This window comes from Polistes canadensis, unplaced genomic scaffold (genome assembly GCF_001313835.1).
Source record: "Polistes canadensis isolate GaletaPanama2010 unplaced genomic scaffold, ASM131383v1 scaffold_256, whole genome shotgun sequence".
Lineage (NCBI taxonomy): Eukaryota > Metazoa > Arthropoda > Insecta > Hymenoptera > Vespidae > Polistes > Polistes canadensis.
In genome coordinates, this window is record NW_014569803.1 from 1 (window position 1) to 23252 (window position 23252).

Genomic DNA, 23252 nt, shown 5'->3' on the forward strand with positions numbered 1-23252 from the left:
TTATATGTTAGGCTATTTTATCACTTGATTGTATGATTAATATATTTTGCTTTTTGTTACAGGTAATCATCGTTGGATTTAACAACAAATCTTGGAGATGTTTTTCTGGTTGAACGCCATTACTACTTTTTAAAATATTTTTATTTTGTATATTATATTAATATGCATTTCTGAAGGCACACATGCAGAGTAAATCTGACATATACATTGTTATTTGTAATTTTATAACAATTGTAGCTTAAAATATTTGTGAAAATGCATCCTTTTTTTTAATAATATTCAATACTTTTTTTATGTTTATTATTTTTAGGAGTTTATTTTATAACATGCCAATTACTTTTTATTATTACTCGTAGCATAAATCTTTATGATTGAATGTATATGTTATGGGCAATGCAGCATATACATTGAATATCACAATATTTATATAAAAATATAATATATAAAATATATTGTTGTGTGTGTTTATCACACAATATTATAAATATTTTCCTTAATCTCTAAAAATTTATGTATACTTATTTTAAATATCAGTATAAAAAATAATAATCATCCAAAATATTTATATTTGTATTTATAAAAAATAAGTAATTCCACAGCTAAATTATTTTAATATGGCATCATTTTTGTTTGCATATTTTCCAAAACAAATGCTCTCGAGTTGTTGGCAGGTAACATATGGGGTAATTTTAACTTCAAATGTCAAAGATCTCCGTTAAGATATGCTTTTTTGATCTGCACTCGAAGGATTTTTCCGGACGGATTTTTTGGAATTTCTTGGACGAACGAAACACCACCTGAAACGTGTCGCTCATATAAAAAAAAGTGGAAAAGAGAGATAGATAGAAATAGAGAGAGAGTTAGAAAAAAATGAAAGAAAATTAGATTTACCTTTGAGTTCTTTGTATTCGGAAACTTTTTCCTTAACGAAATTCTGGACTTCCTTTTCACTAACTTTTCTGTTATTTTTTACTTTAACAAAAGCTCTTGGTACTTCTCCACATCTTGTATCACTAATACCGATTACTGCGGCTTCCTGTATGTCAGGATGTGTTCTTAAAATTGCTTCTAGTTCAGCCGGTGCGACCTAAGAGAGAAAAAAAAAGTTGCTTTTTAATTCCTTTCCATCGGTATGCTTGGAATAGAATATGATCTCCGTACACGGAACGTATAACTTGAAATTGATACACGATTGAGTATTTCTATTTGTCAACTTTGCAGTGAATCCTATTAACATAATTCGTGTTTGTTAAAATAACACAATTTATAGTAACATATATTTCTACAAACGTTATATTTGATGTATCTAATTTTACTTATAGTCTTTTCATGCAAGTAATAATTATCTCAGCACTTATATAAAACGGTGTTCAAAATTCAAACGGTGTTAAAGTATATTTTTCTAATAAACTTTACAAAACATTTTTTTCTTTCCTTTTTAGATGTAGATATTAAAAGCTCTCGTAGTTTAATCGTCTAAGTTTGGGACAAATTAATTGTATACGTTCTTTGTACATGATCATACACATTTTAAGCACACATGTATATAGCTTTTTAAGCGAATTGATTAATTGTTCGAATCAGCAAAGAAAAAACTTGGCATTCTAGAGGTTTTAACTTACCTGAAAACCTTTGACTTTGATCAACTCTTTCAATCTATCGGTAATGAAGAAATCATAGTCCTCGTCGAAGTATGCGATATCGCCAGTTTTCATCCAACCATTCTCCAATAATATATCCTTAGTAGCTTTCGGATTATTATAGTAACCTTTCATAACGTGAGGACCTCTAATCCACAATTCTCCGTTTTGACCAGGCTCAAAAATATCTATGTTCGTTATGGGATCGACTAATCTCGCATCGCAACCACAAATGTTCTTTCCAATACTAGCGTATTTTAAACCCGTTTTTTCAATAAAGGACACTGGTGAACATTCCGTTAATCCATATCCTTGGAAAAAGAAATCTCTTGAAAATTCGACGAGTATGGGTTAATACAGCAATTCCAAACTTTAATTCGCGGTATCGTTATCGATCTTAACAAAATATTTATGATACAAACGAAATACCATCATTTCTGGCTGAATTTAAGAACAAATACGATTATTATATTTATTATATTAAAGAATTTTTATTTATAATGATTTTAATTATTATTACGAAGTGTAAATCGTATTTTGTTTTAAGTAATAGTAGTTCGTAACTAAAAGAAAACAGTTTCGTAAAAATAATGCAGAAAATATTGGACCACGGTTGGTAAAAATTTAGAAAACATTAGTTTGACGATTGATATTAAATAGAAAAAAATCATTTACATTTACAATATGTTATTTACACTATCGATCAAAAGTTTGGAATCGCTTGTTGCTCGGTTACTCTAAAGGCAGTGTATATGTATAATAGACATGTTAATTTATGACGAATTAATTACCTTGGGCAAATTTGAAATTAGTGTTATCTAATTGATAATTTTCATAGAATCTATCCACGTCCTTTTTTGAAATCGGCGCTGCCCCACTGAAAATAGCTCGTAGATTCGAGAGATTTTCTTTTTTGATAAGCGATGACTGTGATAGATACATTATTATTGGTGGTACGGAAAACATAATCGTTGGCTAAAAGGATAAGATAAAGTAAGCTTTTGAGATGTTTTCTAGCAATATAAGCGATATTTCTGTTTTTTCTTTTCGTTCATTTATTGTTGACTTAAAATCTTGTACCTTGTGATTGATGAGAACATCGTTAAATGTATTCGGTTGGAATCTCGGAATCGTAACGAACTTTACTCCAGACATCAGACCAGGTAATAAGACACCGTTCAGCCCAAAAATGTGAAAGAAAGGTAAAATTGCTGGTATGACTTCTTGATTTACACCTATAAAAATAATAGATCATTTCGAATAGATAATTGACGAAGTTACAGACGTCTACTTTTTTTTGTTTAGTCATATCAATTATAATAAGAGTGAAATTCTTTGCTTTACCATCCGAAGGTTGCAACCACATTTGCGGATCAACGGAGGCCTTCACCATTTCAATATTTGCTACTACATTATTATGCGTTAACATCACACCTTTTGGCAATCCTGTTGTACCACTCGAAAAAGGTAAAATTGCGAAATCACTTACGGAACTGCTTAGGGCTTTCAATGGGGGCAAATTTTTGCCGCGAGTAATCAAATCCTATAAATTTTGAAATCCATCGATTATCAATTCGTTATTTTCGTTAACCTAGGTTGCATCTTTACTGTTCTTTGTTAAACTCTTGGAATTAGAGTGAATTTTTGATCAAAGGCGTTCAAATTTAAGGAGAATGATATCAATTGTATAAATCTTCCATTGTTAATACCTGAAAAGGTATCACTCCTTCCACCATAGGTGCCGTTTGGTCATCGATAACGATCAGAGATGATCCCAATTGTATTTTTTCTACTGCTTTCTTTACATTCGGAAAAATTTCTCTTGCCGTGATGATACCTTTCGCATTAGACAACTCCAATTGTTTTCTTATTTCCTCTAACAATCACGTAAAAAGATTTATAGGCTTTTCTTTTGTCCATTTTCTTATGCATTAGTTTTTAATTCATTTAATTCGTACATACCAATCTTGTATTGTGGATTAACAGTTGTGACGATTAGACCTGCCTCCAAAATACCGAGGAAAGCTAAACTCCATTCTGGTAAATTGGGTGCAATCAAGGCAATAATATCACCTTCTTTAAAATTTAAGTTCCTCAAACTCCTTGCAATGTAATTGGTAGCATCCCTTGCTTGGCTGTACGTATATTTCCTACCGGTAATACCGCATTCCTAAAAATCGTTATTCGATCTAAATTCCACCTGACTTTCTTTTTCTATCATTCGAATTCATTTATAATTCCAAACGAATCAGCCATAAAAGACTTACCAATGCAGTTAGCTTTTGAAATTTATTAACGTTATGCCAAACATATTCCGGAATATACGAGTCGGGATAGGTAAGCGCACCGAAAGGCGATGGAATGATTAATTCTCCATTTTTATCTCGTATAAATTTTTCTTTCGATTGCGCATAATTACGTTTAGAATTTAAAAATTGTATTTTTGTACCATCTTTAAACAGCGTCGATTCGAGTTTGTTGATAAAATGGGATAGTTTCCTTAACGATTTCATATTTCGATAGGATTCTGATCGTTGAAAAATATCACCTAACAACCAATATTAACGAACGATTAAATTTTCGAGAATAAAAAGGTTATTTCTAAAACTAGTCGTCATTAGGAGAATGTTATGCTTAATATTTATTTTTTCGATACAATGTAATTTAAAGTTTAATTACATTTTCATTCATTCATATTTATTTACATAACACTTAACAGATATATATAGATAAGCGAAAATGATATGAATAGTAGTAGAGGCATATCGTAAAAATTGAAGAAGTATCTTAAATAATAAGCCGAGTTAATTTACGAGATAATTTTTCTTCGAGTTTTATTTTATCAAAATAAATTGTAGATTGTTTTACCTTGTAAGATTAGTAGTAACTATATACACAAGTCACTTTTGTCTTCATTTAAAAAAAGAAATAATTTTCAACTATATGTAATAAGAATTGAACTAATTCAGAGCAAAGTGCAAAGAACGTTTCTTATCATTTTCGTTATATCACCTTTTATTTTTATGTTTAATATGTTTTTGAAATTATGTTAAAGATAATTCACACACACATACATACACATAAATATTTTTTCTCCGTGTAAAATATATTTGGAAATTTGAATTATTTTTTCTTTTTTGTTATTAATTTTTTTTTATCAAGAAGATAATAAAAAGTACGAATAACTGACCAATCACAAGATATTTTCATGTGTATCTATCAAGAATACTTTACAAATAGTTTATATATATAAAAAAAAAAAACAAAAAAAAGGTAAAAGAGAGAGAGAGAGAGACGAATACGTAACCGTGTGACATATTTTTAAGAACTTTCACTTTATTCTCTGTTCCACTTGTCAGTTAGTTTCTTAGTAAACGTATTTCTAAAAGTAACAACGTAGAATTTTCATTTTTAATATTGTTTACGATGAAACAATATAGATTACCTTTATTTCGATGACAACTTTAACACCTCTCTTTATCTCTTTCTTTTTTATCTGTGAAATATGAGATTTCACACGACGTTTTTTTTTTCGGTTCTCGCGAAAAAACAGAATTGCACTTGATCTCGTATTCTACTGTCCTAACGAAGTCGTTATTGCTGTTAGACTGAATGAGATTCTTCTACAGAAAAGATTTTATATTACTTCTACGAATACCACTACTACACTATGAAAATAGATAAGTTAACTACACGGTCGCGTTTTACCCCTACCATTGAATTTCTAAGGATCGACGTATTGTCGTCGTATGGCAACGTTATCATAAGGAATGATTATAAAAACTTTCTTCCGATCGCTCGTCAATTTTATTCTTTATACTCGTTTATCGATATGAATTCTTAATTTATTTCTTGGCAGTCAGTCAGTCAGATATTGTTGTGCAGGTATTTAATCTGTTTACTAACGTATACTTAATGAGGTATTTATTCAATACTCTTTCATTAATATTAATGTATGTTTTTTTATATAAAGTTTTTATATTTTAATTAACGATTTTCATTCAATTTAATTAGGAATATATAACTGATATATAGAGCATTACTTTTTGTGTATATAATAATTAATCGATAATTCGTTAATAAATGAAAACTATCTTTCATGATATAATTCAAACATATTTCATATATACATATACTTGTGATTTATTCAATTTATTCTTATAGTAAATACAAAAATATAATTGAAGTATTTCTATATGCATAATGCCATAATATGTTTATTTAAGCGTAGATAATTTGCGATAAGTTTGTGATATAAATAAATAAACGGAAGATAAGAATCTTTATCTAATATATTTTTAGTAATCACACACATTCAGATATTATTTACGATAACAATATTTAATATTCACGATCATAACGTCTATGTGTGTATATGTATGAGATTGTTTTCTTAAATATTTAATTAAATCTTGTTATTATAATGAAAATTTTAATCGGAGACATATCAATGCATAATGAATTTATTTTAATCGTGATTATGTATCCGTTTGATGTAGAAACATTGAGGAGAATTTAATTTGCGCGTCATCGTGTTTCTCGCGTTATATTATATAATCTAGGCATCATTAACGTTAAGTTTCCACTTATCGATATTGCAGTTTAATGATGATTGCATGGATTGCATTTCCTCCCGCGTCGATTAAAAAGAAAAGTTTCGTTATGCGCCGACGCATATTCAACAATTTTGATATTAACATCTACGCCGACGCAATACGCTTAATCAGAGCCGTATCGTTCGATTTAAGACACATGAAAATTTAACCATAAATAAAATTCTATGAAACACTCGCGTGCTCACGGATTAAAGTTCAAGATAAAGGAGGCCATTCGTAAGAAATATTTATTTTACATGTGAAAAGAGATAGAATAATAATCTTGTTGGTGTTAAAAAATAATCTCAAGAAAGTAATATTTAAGAGTCAACAAAGAAAAAGAAAAGAAAAAACAAACAACAGAATGTTAGATTTAATGAAAACAGTGATCTTTATTGTTAACTATCGAAATATTATATCTCATTGGTGTTTTTTTTTTCAACTTCATTTTCTTTAATGATAAATTTCGTCAGTGTTATCGAGAATAAAGAGTTGAAGAATTATTGTGAAGTACGAAGAGAGGTCGACGATAAGATTCATTATAGTAGCACGCGAAAAAAAAAATAAAGAATAATATAAAAGTATGTTTGAAAGAGAGAAGAAAATACGTGGTCCATCGGTAAAGAGTGACGTCCCTGAGGGAGGAAATAGGTGAGAAAGGGGCCGAGCACGACGCCATGTCGATGTTCACCCTCTAGTTCGTTCTCGTTACAGCCCTTGTCTAAAAGTCCAACTCGAGTCGGAAAAAAAAGGTTCTAAAAAAAAGGGGGAAAAAAATAATCGAAAAGCTAGCGCAGTGTGGGAAAGCTCGAAGACAAATCTTTAAATTAGATTATCGAAATCACTGGCGAAATTACTCTTGCACGAAGCATTGGGCTATGAATGAAGACCCAACCTTTTCATCTCGAGGTAATTAATTCGTCTTTCGTTAAAATTTGTCCGTCGATAATCCGACTTAGAAGTCGCTTAACTTGACCTAATCAATCGATCCTAATACTTATGCAATTCTTTTTTTCTTTTTTTTTCGACCAACTAGACATATTGATAATTTATAATAATATAAGATTGCAAGAGTTTCAATGAAAATATTTGAGAAAAAAAAAAGAAAAAAAGAAAAAAGAAAGTACGCCAAAGTATCGTCTATTTTTGTCTCGTTTTATGAAATATATCCCAGTGACGTGAAATAATGTAAAATATTATTTTATTTTATCGTTCTCTGTGTAAGAAATCAATGCTACGAACAATTGATTTTCTCTTTTTCCCAAAGTTAAAACATCCAAATAGTGTAGGAGTACACGAACGGATCATCGAATATAATATATACATACGTGTTTCATTGATTCTTCCACTTCCATGACACATTCGAGTTTATAGTTGCGTTTCTTGTTAAAATTTTGATTGCTATTATTTAATTACTTATCAAGAATAAAGTTTTTGAACGTTTACGCGATAAATAGAGGGTACATTGGCATACATTGTTAGTTATCATAGATTAGAATTCAAGATTAGCTCCTCGTATTATTTTAGGTTTTGGCAGTTTTGCTATTGTCAGTGATACCCTGGCCAGGTCCAAGTGTTTTTAAAATATCATGCCCCCGCGATCGTGCCTCGGTGGTGAGGAGGATAGTTCACAAGGTAAAATACTTTAAACAATATAGTAGACTCCTTGTATAACACCAGTTTTTACAATTCGAATTCATATAACGCACGAAAAGTATTACGATTACTGTTTTTACATATATAATTCGATATTTAAAAAAAATACAATGTGGTATATAATAAAATACGAGAAATTTGAATAATCTAATGAGGAAATTTGCATATTAATTGAACGTTACATTGTTCCCTTAGTTCTTTTCTGTTTCATAATTATTTTTTCTTTTTTAACAAATTTTTAAACAATATAAGAATTCATAAAACGCGTTATATGAGAGTCTACTATTTCTATTTTCATTTCGCAAGATGGCAAAGCAAAGTTTTAAACTTTGTCGAGATTTCAGAGATGGATACCTATCCTGAAAAAATATCAGGTAGAGCTACCCTTAGAATGTCCCTTTCACGAAAGTCGAGACATTTTTCGACCTCAACAACGAGCAAAGCATCAGCACAGACCGTCGCAATGGACCTGCGGCCTCTGCGGCAAATCATTTTACGCGGAGAAACATCTCGACGCGCATTTCGATAACAGACACAAAAGTAACGTTAATACGGTGAGCTATCCTATCATTTAATATCAATGGTCCATTAAAATATCGATTTGTTTCATCGGTCATTCTCTCTCAACAGTAATTAAATACAATCTCAATATATTTAATATATAATAATATATACTTAATATTTAGTAATATCTTTAAGTAAATGAAAAGAAAAAAAGTTAATCTTTAAACACGTTCGTAAAAAGAAACATTTCTGGACACAATTAGCTATTACAAAGGGATATACATGTTTGTGATGAATAACCTATGACCTAAGAAACAAAAAAAAATATAGAGTGAGAAAGAAAGTAGTTAACGGTAAGAGACACTAACGTCATCAATGACCGCAATTTTACGTCAGGCTTGTATCGAAAATAGGGTTGAATTAATGAGAAAATCGATATTGGTAGAATAAATAAACTTGATAATATTGACGCGTCGGTTTTAAAAAGAAAAAGTTGAAAGATCAATATATTCTACTTGTTTTCGATTTAAAACGAAAGGCGGAAGATGCCGTGTGCCTTGCCGACTACTGCGACATTATGAGATGCGAAGTATTGGGAAATCGTGATTTTGAAAGTTCAATGGACGACGAGGACGACGATGGGGGTCATCTCAATACTGATATACAAGTACGTTCAAGTTATTTAAATGAAATCAAAAGTATATTTAAAAATAGAGTAGAGATTCCTGTATAATACGGTTAATACGTTACGCATTGTTCACATGATTCACATGACTGTATATAGTAATGAAATGTTGAATGAATCAAATTGTAAATAAGTCCGTAAATTTAAACCTAGAACTACAAACTAGGGTATATATTTATCCCAAGGGTTTTGTTTTAGTCCTAAAAACTTTTCTTATAGCAATAATCAGACTTTTAAGTATATGAATTTTTTTGTTTTTTTTCTTTTTCATGCCAAAAAGAATGGGCGAAGAGCAAATTCAATTTTACTAAAGTTTAATCGGTGAAAAATCGATTGAAATAAATTAAAGTATTGACAAACGATCAGATCTTTATTTAACGTCGAAAAACCTGGGGTGGATATCTACTCCCTCAGTAAATAGTTCTAGGGTTAAAGTATTTAATTGTAAGAAAATAATGTGAGATCTGATTGAACAAAGGTGTGGAAGGAGAATACGGAGCAACGCAGTACGTCGGTGGTTCCGTGTTCGCGAGATGTAGCAAGGAATAACTATCGTTCTTCCTCTTCATCTTCCACGGATAAATCCTGCGCACTTGCAGCTACGAAAAACGATTTACAACGTTCGTATTGTCGACGTGCCGACGCTGACGTCCTGAAAAATCATCGTCTAGCCGATTCCTCTTCTTCTTATCGTCGCAACGAGATAGCTGGTCCTGAAAATAACAGTGACGCTTGTGATAATGACGATGAAGACGAGGAAGACGGCGACGATGATGATGATGATGAACAGGACGATGAAAATAACGAGGATGACGACGAGGATGAGGAAGATGATGAGGCAAATCTGGTAGAATCTGCCCTACCTGCCGTTGATAAAAAACAAAGACGCAGAGGGATACATCTTAGGAAACTGAAATCCAATTGCAAGCCCGAGGAACTCCAAAAACTCAAGTTACAATGTGAAGTTAGCTTTTTTTCTACATTTATTTTACATCTAATCGAATATTAATTGGGTAACCGATACTTTGGTAATGTTATTTTCGAATGTGATAAGAGGAAGGAAAAGTATATAAAAAAAAACTTTGAAATTTGTTATCGGTAATATTGAAGTATTATTAGCATTGCATTTTGCTTGGTTTTGCAAGTGGACATTGGACTGCAATCTTACATTTTTAATAAGAAATTAGCTTACTTAGTTTTTTCAAAGTTATTTAATATTCTTTCAAATAATACTTTTTCTTTTTTCATGAAATTAAGTCACTTTTATTCTAGCACGTAATACACGTAGTTAAGGAAATGACAAAATCGTTAATTAATATAATACATTTCTTTTTATTAAATTCGCGTACAACATACATATTTATGTACAATCTGTAGGACAATACTTTTCAACAATAATGCAAAATAATCTAGCGCATTTTACAATCGAAGAGAAAATTCTATTATTTATACAAGCTTTTTGTCGACAGATACTCGTCCGCGATTGTATCGCAGGACTTCTCGCAAATCTTTCGGTTCGAGACTTTCAAGAAATCGAAGGTACGTTATTAAATAAACGATCTATTTAATCTTTTAAATGGGGAACTAATTTTTATCAAAAAGGCAAATGTTTTCTATGCAGTAACAATAAATATGTGAAGTCAACGATTTGTGTTTTAAGTAATTATTAAAGAATAGAGATCTATCTCTCCCTCTCAAATATATATTCAATAAAAAAAGATGTATTAAGTTTAAATTTATTTTGGTCATCCGTAAAATACAATGATGAGTTAATTCGTTATCATCCCCAATTAAAAGATTAAAATTAAAATATATCGAGCGTATTTTAAAAAAGAAAGAACAAAATTTGTTATGATTTCTTTATTGTGTGATGGTTAGGTGAACTGAACCGGGCTATCTGTTGGTATCTTAGTTGCGATAGATATTGGGAAGATACTAAACGACAACAACGGCAGACACCATGGTATCTGCTCGCTACGTTTATGGCTCTTTTCTGTACGTCGATTTATGCCTGCTATTACGTCATCTGGGTTCTCTTCAAGTATGTAGTACGTTAACCGTGAAACTGGGTAAAAAATAATACAGTTTCTCGATGATATTAATACAGTAAACACCCGTGTAACAAAAGACTATTGTTTTCATATAAAATGATTTTTCATACAACACGAGATATGTATGAGTCACTCCACATTTGCCGAATTAAAGAATTTTACCAAACAAAAAGTAGAGAAAACTGATAAAGAAATATGAACAATCGTATCATTTATTAGGAAACGGCTATACGAATTGTAATTATTCACTGTTGTTATGTTTACTTATTAAAGACATTTTGTTCAATCATTAAAGGGGGGGTTTGGTATTTAACAAATAATTTGATTAATTTTTAAACATTTTTTAAGTGAAAGTTAATCGCTTTGACTTGTGAATTTCTCATATATTAAATTCGGGAATTCCCTTTATTTAAAAATTAAATTTCCTTTACCCTTTTTGAAGTGTGAAACTAATTTAACAAAGGCATGATTGTTTTTTGTAATAATAGTAAATACATAAAATAACAATTTGCATTTGATGTGATTATTAAGAAATGGGATTTCCCTTTATATATATATTCTCCAATAAAGAGAAACCAAATAATGTATTAAGTTTATACATTTACTTGCGTTGTGACTCATTAATTTGTTATTTACTATTAAAAGATTAATTGAGTATTACATTGTTATCTTAAACGCTACAAATTTATTCTCTTTCATAATTGTTATTCTTTTAAATCGTTGATTACTATATTATTAAGAATAATTTGCGGTAAAAAAGAAGATTTTTATGAATATTTATATCCAATACGCACACATATATTCTTACGAATAATTAATTGTAAATTATCTTGAGAGAGAGATGATAAATAAAAATTTCATATAACGTATTATATATTAATTGCGTTATATACGGGAGTTTACTGTATAATATTTTATCCAACTCCCAAATATTAATAGAGAGATTGAAGATTCGACTTTGAAATAGATTTTATTTTCTCATTATACCTTTTAGTACCGGAGACGAAGATAGGTTTGACAATTCGGGAAGTTACAACGATGGAAGTCTTACGGGTACGTCATCGTTACACGATCAGGGTGGTCATGGCGAGGGTAGATCGATAGATAGAAGAAAAATGGATGGTGAAGACGATAATCTAGCATCTACGAACGAAGAGATGCCAGATCATTACATATACGTCGCATATCCCCCAGAATTGAAACGTCGTCTCTTAGAAAGGTATTTTTTTTTTCTTGGAGAATTTTCTATAAGACTGTTCTCTTTGATTAAATATAATGAATCAATCGATGCGATGCTAGCGAGTACTTATTTTTCGTAGCTGCTACAACAGGACTACCAGACTATGAGACCGAAACGAAAGAGGACGATCGTTTCATATCCATCTTGAACACGACTGCACTACGAATGAAGGCACTCTTTTCTCTTTCTCTCTCTCTCTCTCTCTCTCTTAATCTTTCTCTCTATTTCTCTTTGTCTTCGTGTTTTGTATACCAAATCTATTCGAATAAATTGCAACGTAAGACAGGAATCTTCTATCGTAGAAACAACAACAAAAAAAACGACCGTAAGAAAAGAGTTTTAAGAAGAAGAAGAAAAAAGAATAAAAAAATAGGCTTTAAAATTGTTTTCGTTTAATTGTACAAGTTAAATCATCTATCTACTATTTGTTAAAATGAAAGAAAGAAAGAAAAAGTAATGGGAAGAAAAAAAAAAAATGAAAAAACACGATTGGGGTTACTCTTACAAAAATGATAACTTTGTATAAAGTACGAATAATTGGACTACATAAAAACTAAAGGACTAACATAAGTAATAGACTCTGTTTGAGTTTCTAAAACCAATATGTCATCTTTATAGAACCATCCGAATCTCGCTGAGTGTCCATCACGCTAGATTGCCGAACAAGTCGGCGAACGCTCGCACTGCTCGGTCGTTGTTGTTCCTCTAAAATTCTTTGAGATATCGCTTGTGTCGGTATAGTTTGAGCTATTGGAAGTTCAGGTACCTCGTGCATTTCAACAGTTTCTCTTGCCGACAGGTCCTCGTAGGAAGCCGCTGCAGACGAAGGTCTATAATAAAAAATAAAAAATGAAATACATTAATTTGAACGCACAAGTGTGCCCTCCCCCCTTTCGAATATAGAAAAGAAAACAAATAATAATATTTGAACATATAATTTAAACTTACTTGGTCGGTATGCATCTAATACAATCTGCACAAGTCCAATCCTTTCCAAAGAGTTCTCCTTCCTCAACTGTTTGTGGAAGTCGATGGTGTAGAGTTTCTGGTAATCGTAAACCAGAAAGACCACCGATCACCGAGACACAGCCGAAAATTACCAATGGCAAAACTAAATTTTCCTTACCCTGGAAATAAAAATTATATTCTATAATAAAGTACACACTCATTCGACATACTTTTCTTTTCTCTATTTTTTATCTTGTTTGTTTGCACACGCGCATGCACACACACACACACAGACAGACAGACAGATAAACATATACAGCACAATAAATATATTCACCAAGTATGTAACGAATGGAATGATGATAAGACCAAGTCCGCTGATATAAGCAGAGAAACCAATTGCAACACCGCGCAATTGTGTTGGATAAAGTTCACCAGCGAACGGATATATAATCAAAAACGAGGCCGATATCGCAGACTTTGATAAAAGAAATAGGACTAACGTGGCTACAACGGCATCTGTAAAAGCAAAAGAATTAAATTTAGTTAGGTTCGAGTAACTGATACAAAATTATCTTTGGCAATGGTACAGCTTTAGTTAATTGTAGTTTAATCAATCAATAGAATTACCTGCGGAAAGTAGGACTGTTGCTATACAAGAGACACCAGCTACAACCATGCAAAGACACAATGGCCATCTGCGACCCCACCTATCCATGACTACCCAGCAAGCCATATAACTGGGAATTTCGGCTAACGAAGAAAATAGAAAGCTAAGATGTTCTTCGTTTCCGAGTGCAGGTCCATAATAAGACAATCCAACGTATACCATATTATTGGCAAACCTGAGGATCAATTGAATGCAATTAAATGAACAAATAAATAAAGCATTAACACTTTCGCGATCGGCAGTTCTGATTCTGATTCAAAATTCTTAATCAAGTAATGCATACGATTTTTACAAATCTATAACTGACAATGAGTATTACAGATTTTTTGTTTCTTAAATATTTAAGTATGTATTTTTTAAAATAATTTAAATATCACTTCATTGCGTGATTATTCTAATCATTTGTTAACATTGAATTATGTAAACAGTCGCGAAAGTGTTAAGATGTTGATCTATAAAAATATAATAACGCTATTATGATCTACCAATTTAACGTGATAAGGCAGGTCTTTAGACGCATGTTTGGTGTTTTAAAAAGAGACAAGACACCAGGTCCATTGCGTAGTCTTTCCTCTTCACTCTTCGTTCTCGACATTGTCATTCGTTGACGTAACTTTTGCGTGAACGAAGCTGGAAGTTCTTTGCCATTGACACGTGCCAAAGTTTCTAAAATATCGTTCGCTTCTACCAATCGACCTTTCGCCAATAACCATCTTGGAGATTCAGGAAGGAACCTATATAATTTTATTCATTAAAAGTTTTTATAAAAGTTTCGAAGCACGATTATTTAATTTGATAATAATCGGTATTATCTATCTCTAATATAAACTTACCACCAATAAAAGAAATATAATAGAAATGGAGCACTCGTCGTAATTGCGAGAATCCTCCAATCTCTTATTAAATACGTAACACCTGCCAGCATACATAAACCCATCGTATAAAAGCTGCACGTCATTACTGTCACGAATGATCGATAATTAGGTCCAACCAATTCTAACGCTAAAAAGATAAATAATAATTAACATGTTTATTTAACGATACATACAATGAAAAAGTAAGATAAATTACTTACATATGATGAAAGGTATTTGATAAATAGCTGGTATAGTTAAACCAACCACCATTCGCGTAGCTGCCCATGTCCAAAAACTGTTAGATATGGATGTGAGAAAACCACCGGTAATCAATGTCGCTAAACACGTAAAGAATGACAGTCTACGACCAATTCTGTAAAACGAAATATCATTAAAATATCAAAATATATAATTATGCAAGTTAAAAAATGGAGAAAAGTATAACAAATCGAATGAGTGTTCTTTATCTTTTTTTTTCTTTTCTTTTTTTCCATGAAAATTATATTTACCTGTCGTTTAAACTGCCAAAAAGATAAACTCCTATAGGCCCACCGGTATTTAATGCAACCAGGCCGATCGTTGGATAAATAGCACGTTCGCAAACGAGATCAAACTGCAAATGCATTTAAAAATCCATTTTAATCCGAACGTCGATAATCGAACGATACTAAAAAAGTATTTTTACGTACGTCAATGACTATCGATGACGTGATATCGGAAGTATCGTATTCCCAACCATGATCACAGGGTACAATGGACCACGAAGAATTTGTTCTAGTATTGGATGCATTTTCTGTCGTCCAATCGACGTCATATCGTGTGCATTGACTGTACGTTTCGTTGTCATCCTGCCGTGAGAATTTCGTTTAAATACTACCACGAATTTAAATGTGTTTTATCAGTTTTTTTTATGGTCAGGCATATACCAGCCGTCTACGAGGTGCAATCTTTGGCATCAATTGTATTTTGTTTTACGCATTACATTATAATAATAAATATATTATAATATATATAATACTCCCCCTCACCGTGTGTCCCCCAAATTAATTGTCGAATTTGGTGGTGTATAAAAATGTTTATACAAATTTTGGAAGGAGGTATTAATATTATAATATTGCAACGATAAAGCGATAACAAATAAATTTCATTTTGAATTATAAGATCAACCTACTATATATATATATATAATTAAGCCTACGTTTGGAAACTTTCAAGCTGACAAAATATCAGTTCAACTTCAATAGGGCACCTGACTGGTAGGAATGGCGAGTCTCCTTCTTCGAGAAATATCCATATTTTCTAATCCAGGTACTTTGCACCAATGGGCCGGTGTATCCGCCATGAATAGCTGATTGAAAGCGCAAAAGCCACAAGGTAAGCATGCCGGTAGGCATACGAGCCATAACAGCTGCTTCTGATAACGCCCAAATTCACCAACGATCGGCAAAAGATCGTCAAGATCGAATCCTTCCTATGACACCATATGGACGCTCTATTTTTGAATCGTTAGGTATAGAAAGATAGGGGAAATCTCGATCAAAATTAAGAACAAAAAGTAATTACATTCTGTAGTTGTTGCATTTTTTTTAAATATATTATATTTTGATATACAATATATTATTTAATCTTTTTTAAATATAAAGAAAGATAGATTTTATTTAAAAATATTAATCTTTCTTATATACCGCGAGCATTAGATCAATCATTTGAAATTTATTGAACTAATCGGCATATCATCAATTCGTTCACCATTCCCCTGTCTTCTCTACTACCTTTATATTTGATCGGATACGTTGATTTATTGATGATAAATATGATGATTGAAGTAGACGAAATAAAGAAATAAATCAAGAAAAGAAAAATGTAGAAAAAGAAAGGGGTAAATAATATACAGGAGTCCCAATAAAACATGATTTATTATACTTACTTCGTCGTTGGTTTTTTTCGTCTTTTCATCGACGTTGTTGGCATCCTGCCGTTGATAATCATCGGTAGTTTCCTGCATTTTCACGAACTTTGGGGAACTCGTTCGTTCGCGTTACCAAAAGCTCGAGGATACCTTAGAACGGAGTCACGTGAGATGCATTATCCCCCTCCTGAAGAAGATTCAAATGAGATGACAGGTGTTGCATCTTGTTCGTTTTCCTTTCCACCCTTGCGACAGCAAACGACGATGCAGCAATTGGCTTCGCCTACACCGTTTTCTGCTTGGACACGGGAACCAAAACGTCAATCTACCGATTTTCCTTCCTTCAACTCTTTCTTTCTTTCTTACTTTCTTACTTTCTTTCTCTCTCTTACATCATACTTACTTCTTATTCTATTTAAATCATCTCACTCTTTCTCTCTTTCTTCGAATCTTTCACACAAGCAAGCCCCACTCTTTCTCAATCTCTTTTATTCCCCTATTTTACCTTTTTCTTTTTCTCGATCAATTTCAATCGTGCGAAAAAAGGTGATCTAAGTTTATAGGTAACTACTAATGCAAAGTGATTGATGATACTTTTTGTTGTTGTCAATTTTGTCAAAATTATCACTAAAGTATATACTACATATTATCAAATGTTTCTTCGATATTTATCTATTTTAATAATCACGAACGCGCGATACTATTTGATTAACGTTAAATGTAAAATTGTTAAGTGTGTTTAAGAGAAATCACTTACCAAAAGAGATAATTAATCCGAAATATGGTGTACTTAATATTATTATTATTATTCCAAATGATATTCTTTCTCGAATATATATTGTTAAAACGATAAAAAAATTATTTCCAAAATTTTACGACAACCTTTTTATAACTTTTATGAATAATCGGCAAAAATGAGACACAGGCAAAACAATTGATCGGTTTTAAACAATTAACGAGAACCATAGAGTAGTTAAGAGTGGAAGGAAAAATATTGTTCTCTTGTGCAATGCACGCACGATAATAGATAGAAAGAAAACCAAGCAAGTGCTGCATACGGAACTATAGAAAACGATACGTGGAGAACAAAGTTATAGTATGCCCTTCTAATTCAATTGGGTTAAGGGTACTTAAAGGAGATTAAGAACACTGCTGACATATACGCAATATATAACCAGCCCCCGGATTCACTGTTCGACATTTTGATGCCACCATTTTTTTTCTCTTTCTTACCTCCGTGAAAGATTTGTACAATCATTTTGATTTCTTTTTTTCTTTTTTTAAATATGTTTGATTTTGAAATATAATCAAAGTTAAGAGAATCCCCCCCCCCGTTCAAGAAAAAGTTATAAATTTAACATAGAAAATAAGTAAAATGGGGGGGGGAGGGAAAAAGAGCAGAAAAAAAAACCAATGGGGGGCAGGAAGGGGGTCAGAGAAGCATCATCATTGTTGTTCTCGCGTATATACGAAAAGTTATTATTTCGAATGAAATTTTATTTACCGAACAAATCTCTCTGCTTCGGAGGGAAAAAAGAAGAATCCATGCAAAGACGTGGTGGGAGAAGCAATTTTTACTTGCATTCCATTAAATCGTGAAATCTTTCTCTCTCTCTCTCTCTCTTTCTCTCTCAGTTTCTTCCTACTTTCTTTCTTTCTTTCTTCTTGTTTCGATTAAAGAGTACAATAGATTTACGTAAACGCTTTTTAAGTTTCTTTTTTTGCTTTCTATTTTTCTTTTTTTTTTTTTTTTTTTTTTTTTTTTTTTTTTTTTTTTTTTTTTTTTTTTTTTTTTTTTNCTCTTTCTCTCTCAGTTTCTTCCTACTTTCTTTCTTTCTTTCTTCTTGTTTCGATTAAAGAGTACAATAGATTTACGTAAACGCTTTTTAAGTTTTTTTTTTTGCTTTTTTTTTTTTTTTTTTTTTTTTTTTTTTTTTTCTTTCTTTCTTTTCTTTTTTTTGTTTTTCTTTTTTTAATCTTCATTCTGTTCGTGTTGTGTAAGTGTCGTAAGGATAATAAATCGAGGTGGTGAATTAGCTGTTGTGTGTTATGACTTGGAATTATATGGCACTGTCGCTTGGCGATTCGTATAATCCGTTCTTCTTACACTCGATGGTATAATCAGTCACATTAATTAACATTACATTTTTTTTTTTTTTTTCTTTTTTTTTTACGCTCAGTTGATAATATGCCAATATTATTTTTACATTGTTTTGTTTAATACGATTATTATTTTCCTTCCCTTCCCCCATTATATATTTGATTGCCACTAATTTTCATAGGAAAAACAAAATCTTTCCAATTAATGTTTAAATAATTGAATCGTTTTTTACGATTCCCTAAAAAAAGGGTGTATCATTAATATGACTGATTATACACGTTAGGCACACTTTCCCCAACAATTGTTCACAATCATCATCATCATCATTATCAACATCATCAACATCATCATCATCATCGATCTCACACAAGTAAGCTATGTAGCCGAAGTCGCATAATCATTGTCAAGTGTAAACCTTCTTCACAAGCACAGACTTCACGAATCTCTCACACGACTGTCACAACAAACTCATAAAAGGAATCAAAAATCTAACTCGCATCTCATACGGACCCATGCCACACCCTCTCCCCTGGAGACACTTTTTTTCTTTCTTTTTTTTTAATTTTGTTTGTTTGTTTGTTTGTTTGCATATAATAATATCTATTCTTCTCTATTACCCTTTTATTACACATTGTATATAAAATTCTTGGAAAAGAGTTTAAAAAAAAAAAGAAAAGAGACACCCCTTTCTTTCAGCTCCCCCCAATGAATGTATAGAATAAATTTTGTGCTCTTTTTTTCATTTAATTTCATTGTTCATTAAGTAATTTCATCGCGAACAAGTTTTCTATCTTGGATCACATTTTATTCCCTTTTCAAGTATACACTTTTAATATTTCATCCTAATTAATCTTTATTTCGAATAAACATGTGTAGTTTGCAATTTTTAACGCGTCTATACTTATGAATAATTTTCACATTTCTTTTTGTTTGTTTTTTTTTTTATTAAACAGAAAATGATCGATCGCACACGAGCTAAAATTTGGTTGTTCGATTTATAATTAGGATTATTCTTTGAGAGATGAGGGGGGGTGGTGAGAATATATTTTTGGAAGAATCTAATCGTCTCTCGAATATGTTATTCAATCGTTAGACAATTATAAAATAAAAAATATAAAAAGTAGGCCATAAAAATCATCATCGTGTTTTATACTTTGTCACATTATTGTTAATTAATGTTAATTATTAATAATCGTATTATATTCTCATTCCCATAAATGTAAAAAGCTTTTTTCTTTTTTTCTTTTTTTTCTATTCGATCGAAATCCAAGAAAAAAATTTGGAGAGGGTGAGCAAAAATGGTGGCAGGCCAGACGGACTCCATTCATCGATTTCATTTATTTTACTTCAGCCCATGTTTACCATCACCGCTCATGAATTTTTCACATTCGCAATTATAATTTGGTTTCGATCATTCATTGATCGGCATCATCATCATCATCATCATCATCATCTCATCAACAACATCACTCTCCATTCTCAATAGGTTCGCGAAATAAATCTAAATTATGCGTATCTTCTCTGTTCCGTATCTTTTTTTTGGATCTTCGAATTCAATTTCCAACAATCGTTAATAAAACGTTAAGGAACAAACAAATTAATCATTTTTAAAGGTTTAATTTTTTTTAAGGATATTTAAGATGAAGAATTGAATACAACGAACGAATCATTTTTTTTCGTACGCTATTTTTGTATTGTTTTTTTCTTTTCGGACATACATTGGACTCGTGTTTCGCGTCTCGATAAAAAATATTATCGAAAATAATTTTCTAATACACGTTTAAAAAAAAGCAGAAAAGAACAATCTTTCAAAATATAATTTAATGTTTAACCATGATAGAGTTATAAATAATGCATTCTTCTCCATTAATTTTGTTTTTTCTTTCTTTTCTATTTCATATTTTCAATCGAAAAAGAATTAATGAAACATTAAAACAAGTTTAAAAAAAAAAGTAAGTTGATATTATCAAGAAATATAATTCTATTATTTCGCGTAGAATTTTCTTCGTGCACATGAGATACAACAACACGCAACACATATAAAATATATATATTTTTTAAAAAATATTTTTATATCCTTCGGACTTCTTCTTTCTTCAAAAGGAATATTTTTGTATTTTTTATTACAACAACGCTTTCACGATGATGATATTTCAAACGTCGCGGGTTTAAAAATGACGAATCACGAGCCAATTATCTCCTTTTAATTTGTTTGTTCTACATAATTTGTCCCTTCTCGCTCGTTTCATCATATTTTGACGATACGCAACATAATACTACGCATAAAACGTACCCACTTACTTACTTACTTACTTACTTACTTACTTTCTTTCTTTCTTACTCTCTCTTTCTCTCTCTCACACGCTTATTCTGTTATACTCTCTTTCTTTCTTTCGTTCTATCTTTCTCTCTCTCTCTTTCTCTCTTTCTGTGTAACACCCCTCGTCGTCAATCGTTTAATTCATTGGCGCACATCATCACTGATACAGCGTAATGCACACGTTGTTTTATTCTTTTTAATGTTATTTACATGCTCTCACTTACAAACCCTATGAAAGCATCGCACGCACTCTAAGAGTTTCGACGATGAAAGGCTAACAACTAATTAATAGTCGACATGACATTTTTTTTATTATTATTTTTTCTTTTTTCTTTAGCGTACAAGTTAACGCGAGGGAGAGCACAGTTCCCAATTCTCAACTCCTCCTCCTCCCCTCCTCATCTTCTTTTTCGTCCTTTTTATTTTTTTTTTTCTTATCCTTTGTTGTCACAGAAAAAGAACAAAAGGTAAAAAAGTATTTTCATATAATCGGTAGTACAATTATTCTTTTTTCTTTTTTTTTTTCTAACGATTGAAGTAACGTTCGTTACAAAAAAAAAAAAAAAAAAAAAAAAAAAAAAAAAAATATAATACAAAAAAAAAAAAAAAAAAAAAAAAAAAATTAAGGAAAAAAGGAGTGTGGGAACAAGAAAAATCTCTCGTTTTTTTAGGAACCGTGCTCTCCTTTATCAAGGATCAAAATATCGAACTCTCTCTCTCTCTCTCTCTCGCATAAGGGAGAGAGTGTTGTCACATCTCATCTCCGAAAAAAAGAATCACAGTCGCGGTTTAGATTTGTATTTTTATTTTTTACCTTTTTTTTTTTCCTCTCTCTCTCTCTCTCTTTATTTCTTTTTTACGTTCATCCCCCATTCACCTAATCTTTCTGACTCTGTTTTCTTTTTTTTTGGTAAATTATTTCTTTACTTTTTTTGCAACTCGATCCTTTATGACGCACAGCCGACCATTATACACGATTTTTTTAAATCCAACAATTTATATTTTTTTGTGTCAATCATTTTTCTTTTTTTTTTCCCATTTGACCGTTTACGACGATTTAATTAATGCACGGAAATATGTGATTATAATGTTTTTTTTTTTTATCATTTTTGATATATTATTTTCTTTTTTTTTTCTGTCCACGTTCTTCTTTCCTTCGTTACTATTTTTTTTTTGTCTTTTTCTTTTTATTTCTCGCGTTTCAACTTAATCACGAAGAAAAATCGTCCCGAGGACATGGAACACAATCAATTACAACCAACAACAACCCCATCGAAAAGTGTTGGTGGTAGACGCGCGTCTTTAATTTCGCAAACGCGATGTATCAGTACACACGCACACATACACACCCCGTTTTATTTTTCTATGTAAATAATTATCGGCATGGTTCTTCTATTCTTCATAATCTTCTTTTTCTTTGTAACGTTTCGCATAGTTTTTGTATTTTTTTGTTTGTTAAACAATGGAAATATATACGGGAGGGAGTTTGGGGGTGAGGGGGGGCATGTAATGTTTCTTTTTTAAATTTTGAGGCTCTCTCTTTCTCTCTCTCTCTGCGATCGCAACAACAAATCGAAAAGGTACGCGTATTTTTAATTACGGATGTTAATTATAAAAAATATATGTATATCATTATTATTATTATCATCATCATTATCATTATTATTATTATTTTTATAATATATCTTCTATGATATATGGAAAAAAATATTTAACTTTTTTAGATATATAAAAAAATATAGTGTATATATGAATTCTTTCTTTTCTTTTCTTTGTTTCCATCTTTCTTTATTATTTCTTTATTTCGGTTTTGAGCAGAGAAAACTATTTTCGTAGCGTGTGTTTTATTTGAAGAAAAGAGCGCGACCACCAACAACAACTAGCCGATGACGAGAACATGATAATTAGCGATAAGTATTATAAAAGAACCACTAAGTGTGTACACTTATGAACCGTTTCTTATATAACAGCTGATAATTTAGAAAGTTTGAAAACAAAAAATAAAAGACAATTGATATTTTATGATTGACTTTATATTACAGATATAATTATAATTTAAAATAAATCATATAAAAT

General features: G+C 31.1%; 3 protein-coding genes across 6 annotated transcripts; 1 reads left to right on the forward strand and 2 right to left on the reverse strand.

Annotated features, from left to right (window-relative positions):
* Positions 1-119: 119 nt before the first annotated feature.
* Positions 120-5261, reverse strand: LOC106790721 (4-coumarate--CoA ligase 1-like). 2 transcript variants are annotated; one of them, XM_014755826.1, is made up of 10 exons: positions 5086-5261; positions 3908-4188; positions 3603-3810; positions 3350-3516; positions 2985-3183; positions 2721-2875; positions 2432-2615; positions 1623-1951; positions 892-1087; positions 120-797 (listed from the first exon to the last, which is right to left on the reverse strand). In XM_014755826.1, the coding sequence occupies exons 2-10, from the start codon at positions 4151-4153 to the stop codon at positions 703-705; spliced, it is 1779 nt and encodes a 592-aa protein (XP_014611312.1). In that variant the 5' UTR covers positions 4154-4188; positions 5086-5261; the 3' UTR covers positions 120-702. The 2 variants fall into 2 exon arrangements, with proteins under 2 accessions (XP_014611312.1, XP_014611313.1); XM_014755827.1 differs by lacking the exon at positions 5086-5261 and adding an exon at positions 4509-4523.
* A 1479-nt stretch (positions 5262-6740) lies between these two features.
* On the forward strand, positions 6741-12845 carry LOC106790709. The gene is made up of 9 exons (XM_014755805.1): positions 6741-7144; positions 7763-7870; positions 8236-8445; positions 8934-9062; positions 9559-10044; positions 10550-10619; positions 10959-11121; positions 12126-12350; positions 12451-12845. The coding sequence occupies exons 1-9, from the start codon at positions 7118-7120 to the stop codon at positions 12476-12478; spliced, it is 1446 nt and encodes a 481-aa protein (XP_014611291.1). The 5' UTR covers positions 6741-7117; the 3' UTR covers positions 12479-12845.
* Positions 12546-18080, reverse strand: LOC106790708 (organic cation transporter protein). 3 transcript variants are annotated; one of them, XM_014755803.1, is made up of 12 exons: positions 17513-18080; positions 16774-17050; positions 16096-16317; positions 15536-15694; positions 15356-15459; positions 15065-15219; positions 14823-14991; positions 14475-14723; positions 13950-14164; positions 13657-13838; positions 13320-13498; positions 12546-13201 (listed from the first exon to the last, which is right to left on the reverse strand). In XM_014755803.1, exons 2-12 carry the CDS (start codon positions 16849-16851, stop codon positions 12964-12966), a joined length of 1950 nt encoding a protein of 649 aa, XP_014611289.1. In that variant the 5' UTR covers positions 16852-17050; positions 17513-18080; the 3' UTR covers positions 12546-12963. The 3 variants fall into 3 exon arrangements, with proteins under 3 accessions (XP_014611289.1, XP_014611288.1, XP_014611290.1); XM_014755802.1 differs by lacking the exon at positions 17513-18080 and having other exon boundaries at positions 16774-17146; XM_014755804.1 differs by lacking the exons at positions 16096-16317; positions 17513-18080 and having other exon boundaries at positions 16774-17146.
* Positions 18081-23252: the final 5172 nt, after the last annotated feature.

Coding starts and splice junctions, on each gene's coding strand:
- LOC106790708 (XM_014755803.1), bottom strand. CDS start 16,851: ATGCAGGAAACTACCGATGATTATCAACGGCAGGATGCCAACAACGTC. Junction 16,318..16,773: donor CGAAAAAAACCAACGACGAA/GTAAGTATAATA, acceptor ATGGTGTCATAG/GAAGGATTCGATCTTGACGA. Junction 15,460..15,535: donor CGTCATCGATAGTCATTGAC/GTACGTAAAAAT, acceptor ATGCATTTGCAG/TTTGATCTCGTTTGCGAACG.
- LOC106790709 (XM_014755805.1), top strand. CDS start 7,118: ATGAAGACCCAACCTTTTCATCTCGAG. Junction 7,871..8,235: donor TGAGGAGGATAGTTCACAAG/GTAAAATACTTT, acceptor TCGAGATTTCAG/AGATGGATACCTATCCTGAA. Junction 12,351..12,450: donor AAACGTCGTCTCTTAGAAAG/GTATTTTTTTTT, acceptor TATTTTTCGTAG/CTGCTACAACAGGACTACCA.
- LOC106790721 (XM_014755826.1), bottom strand. CDS start 4,153: ATGAAATCGTTAAGGAAACTATCCCATTTTATCAACAAACTCGAATCG. Junction 2,876..2,984: donor GTGGTTGCAACCTTCGGATG/GTAAAGCAAAGA, acceptor TTATTTTTATAG/GTGTAAATCAAGAAGTCATA. Junction 1,952..2,431: donor TAATTTCAAATTTGCCCAAG/GTAATTAATTCG, acceptor TCTTTTTCCAAG/GATATGGATTAACGGAATGT.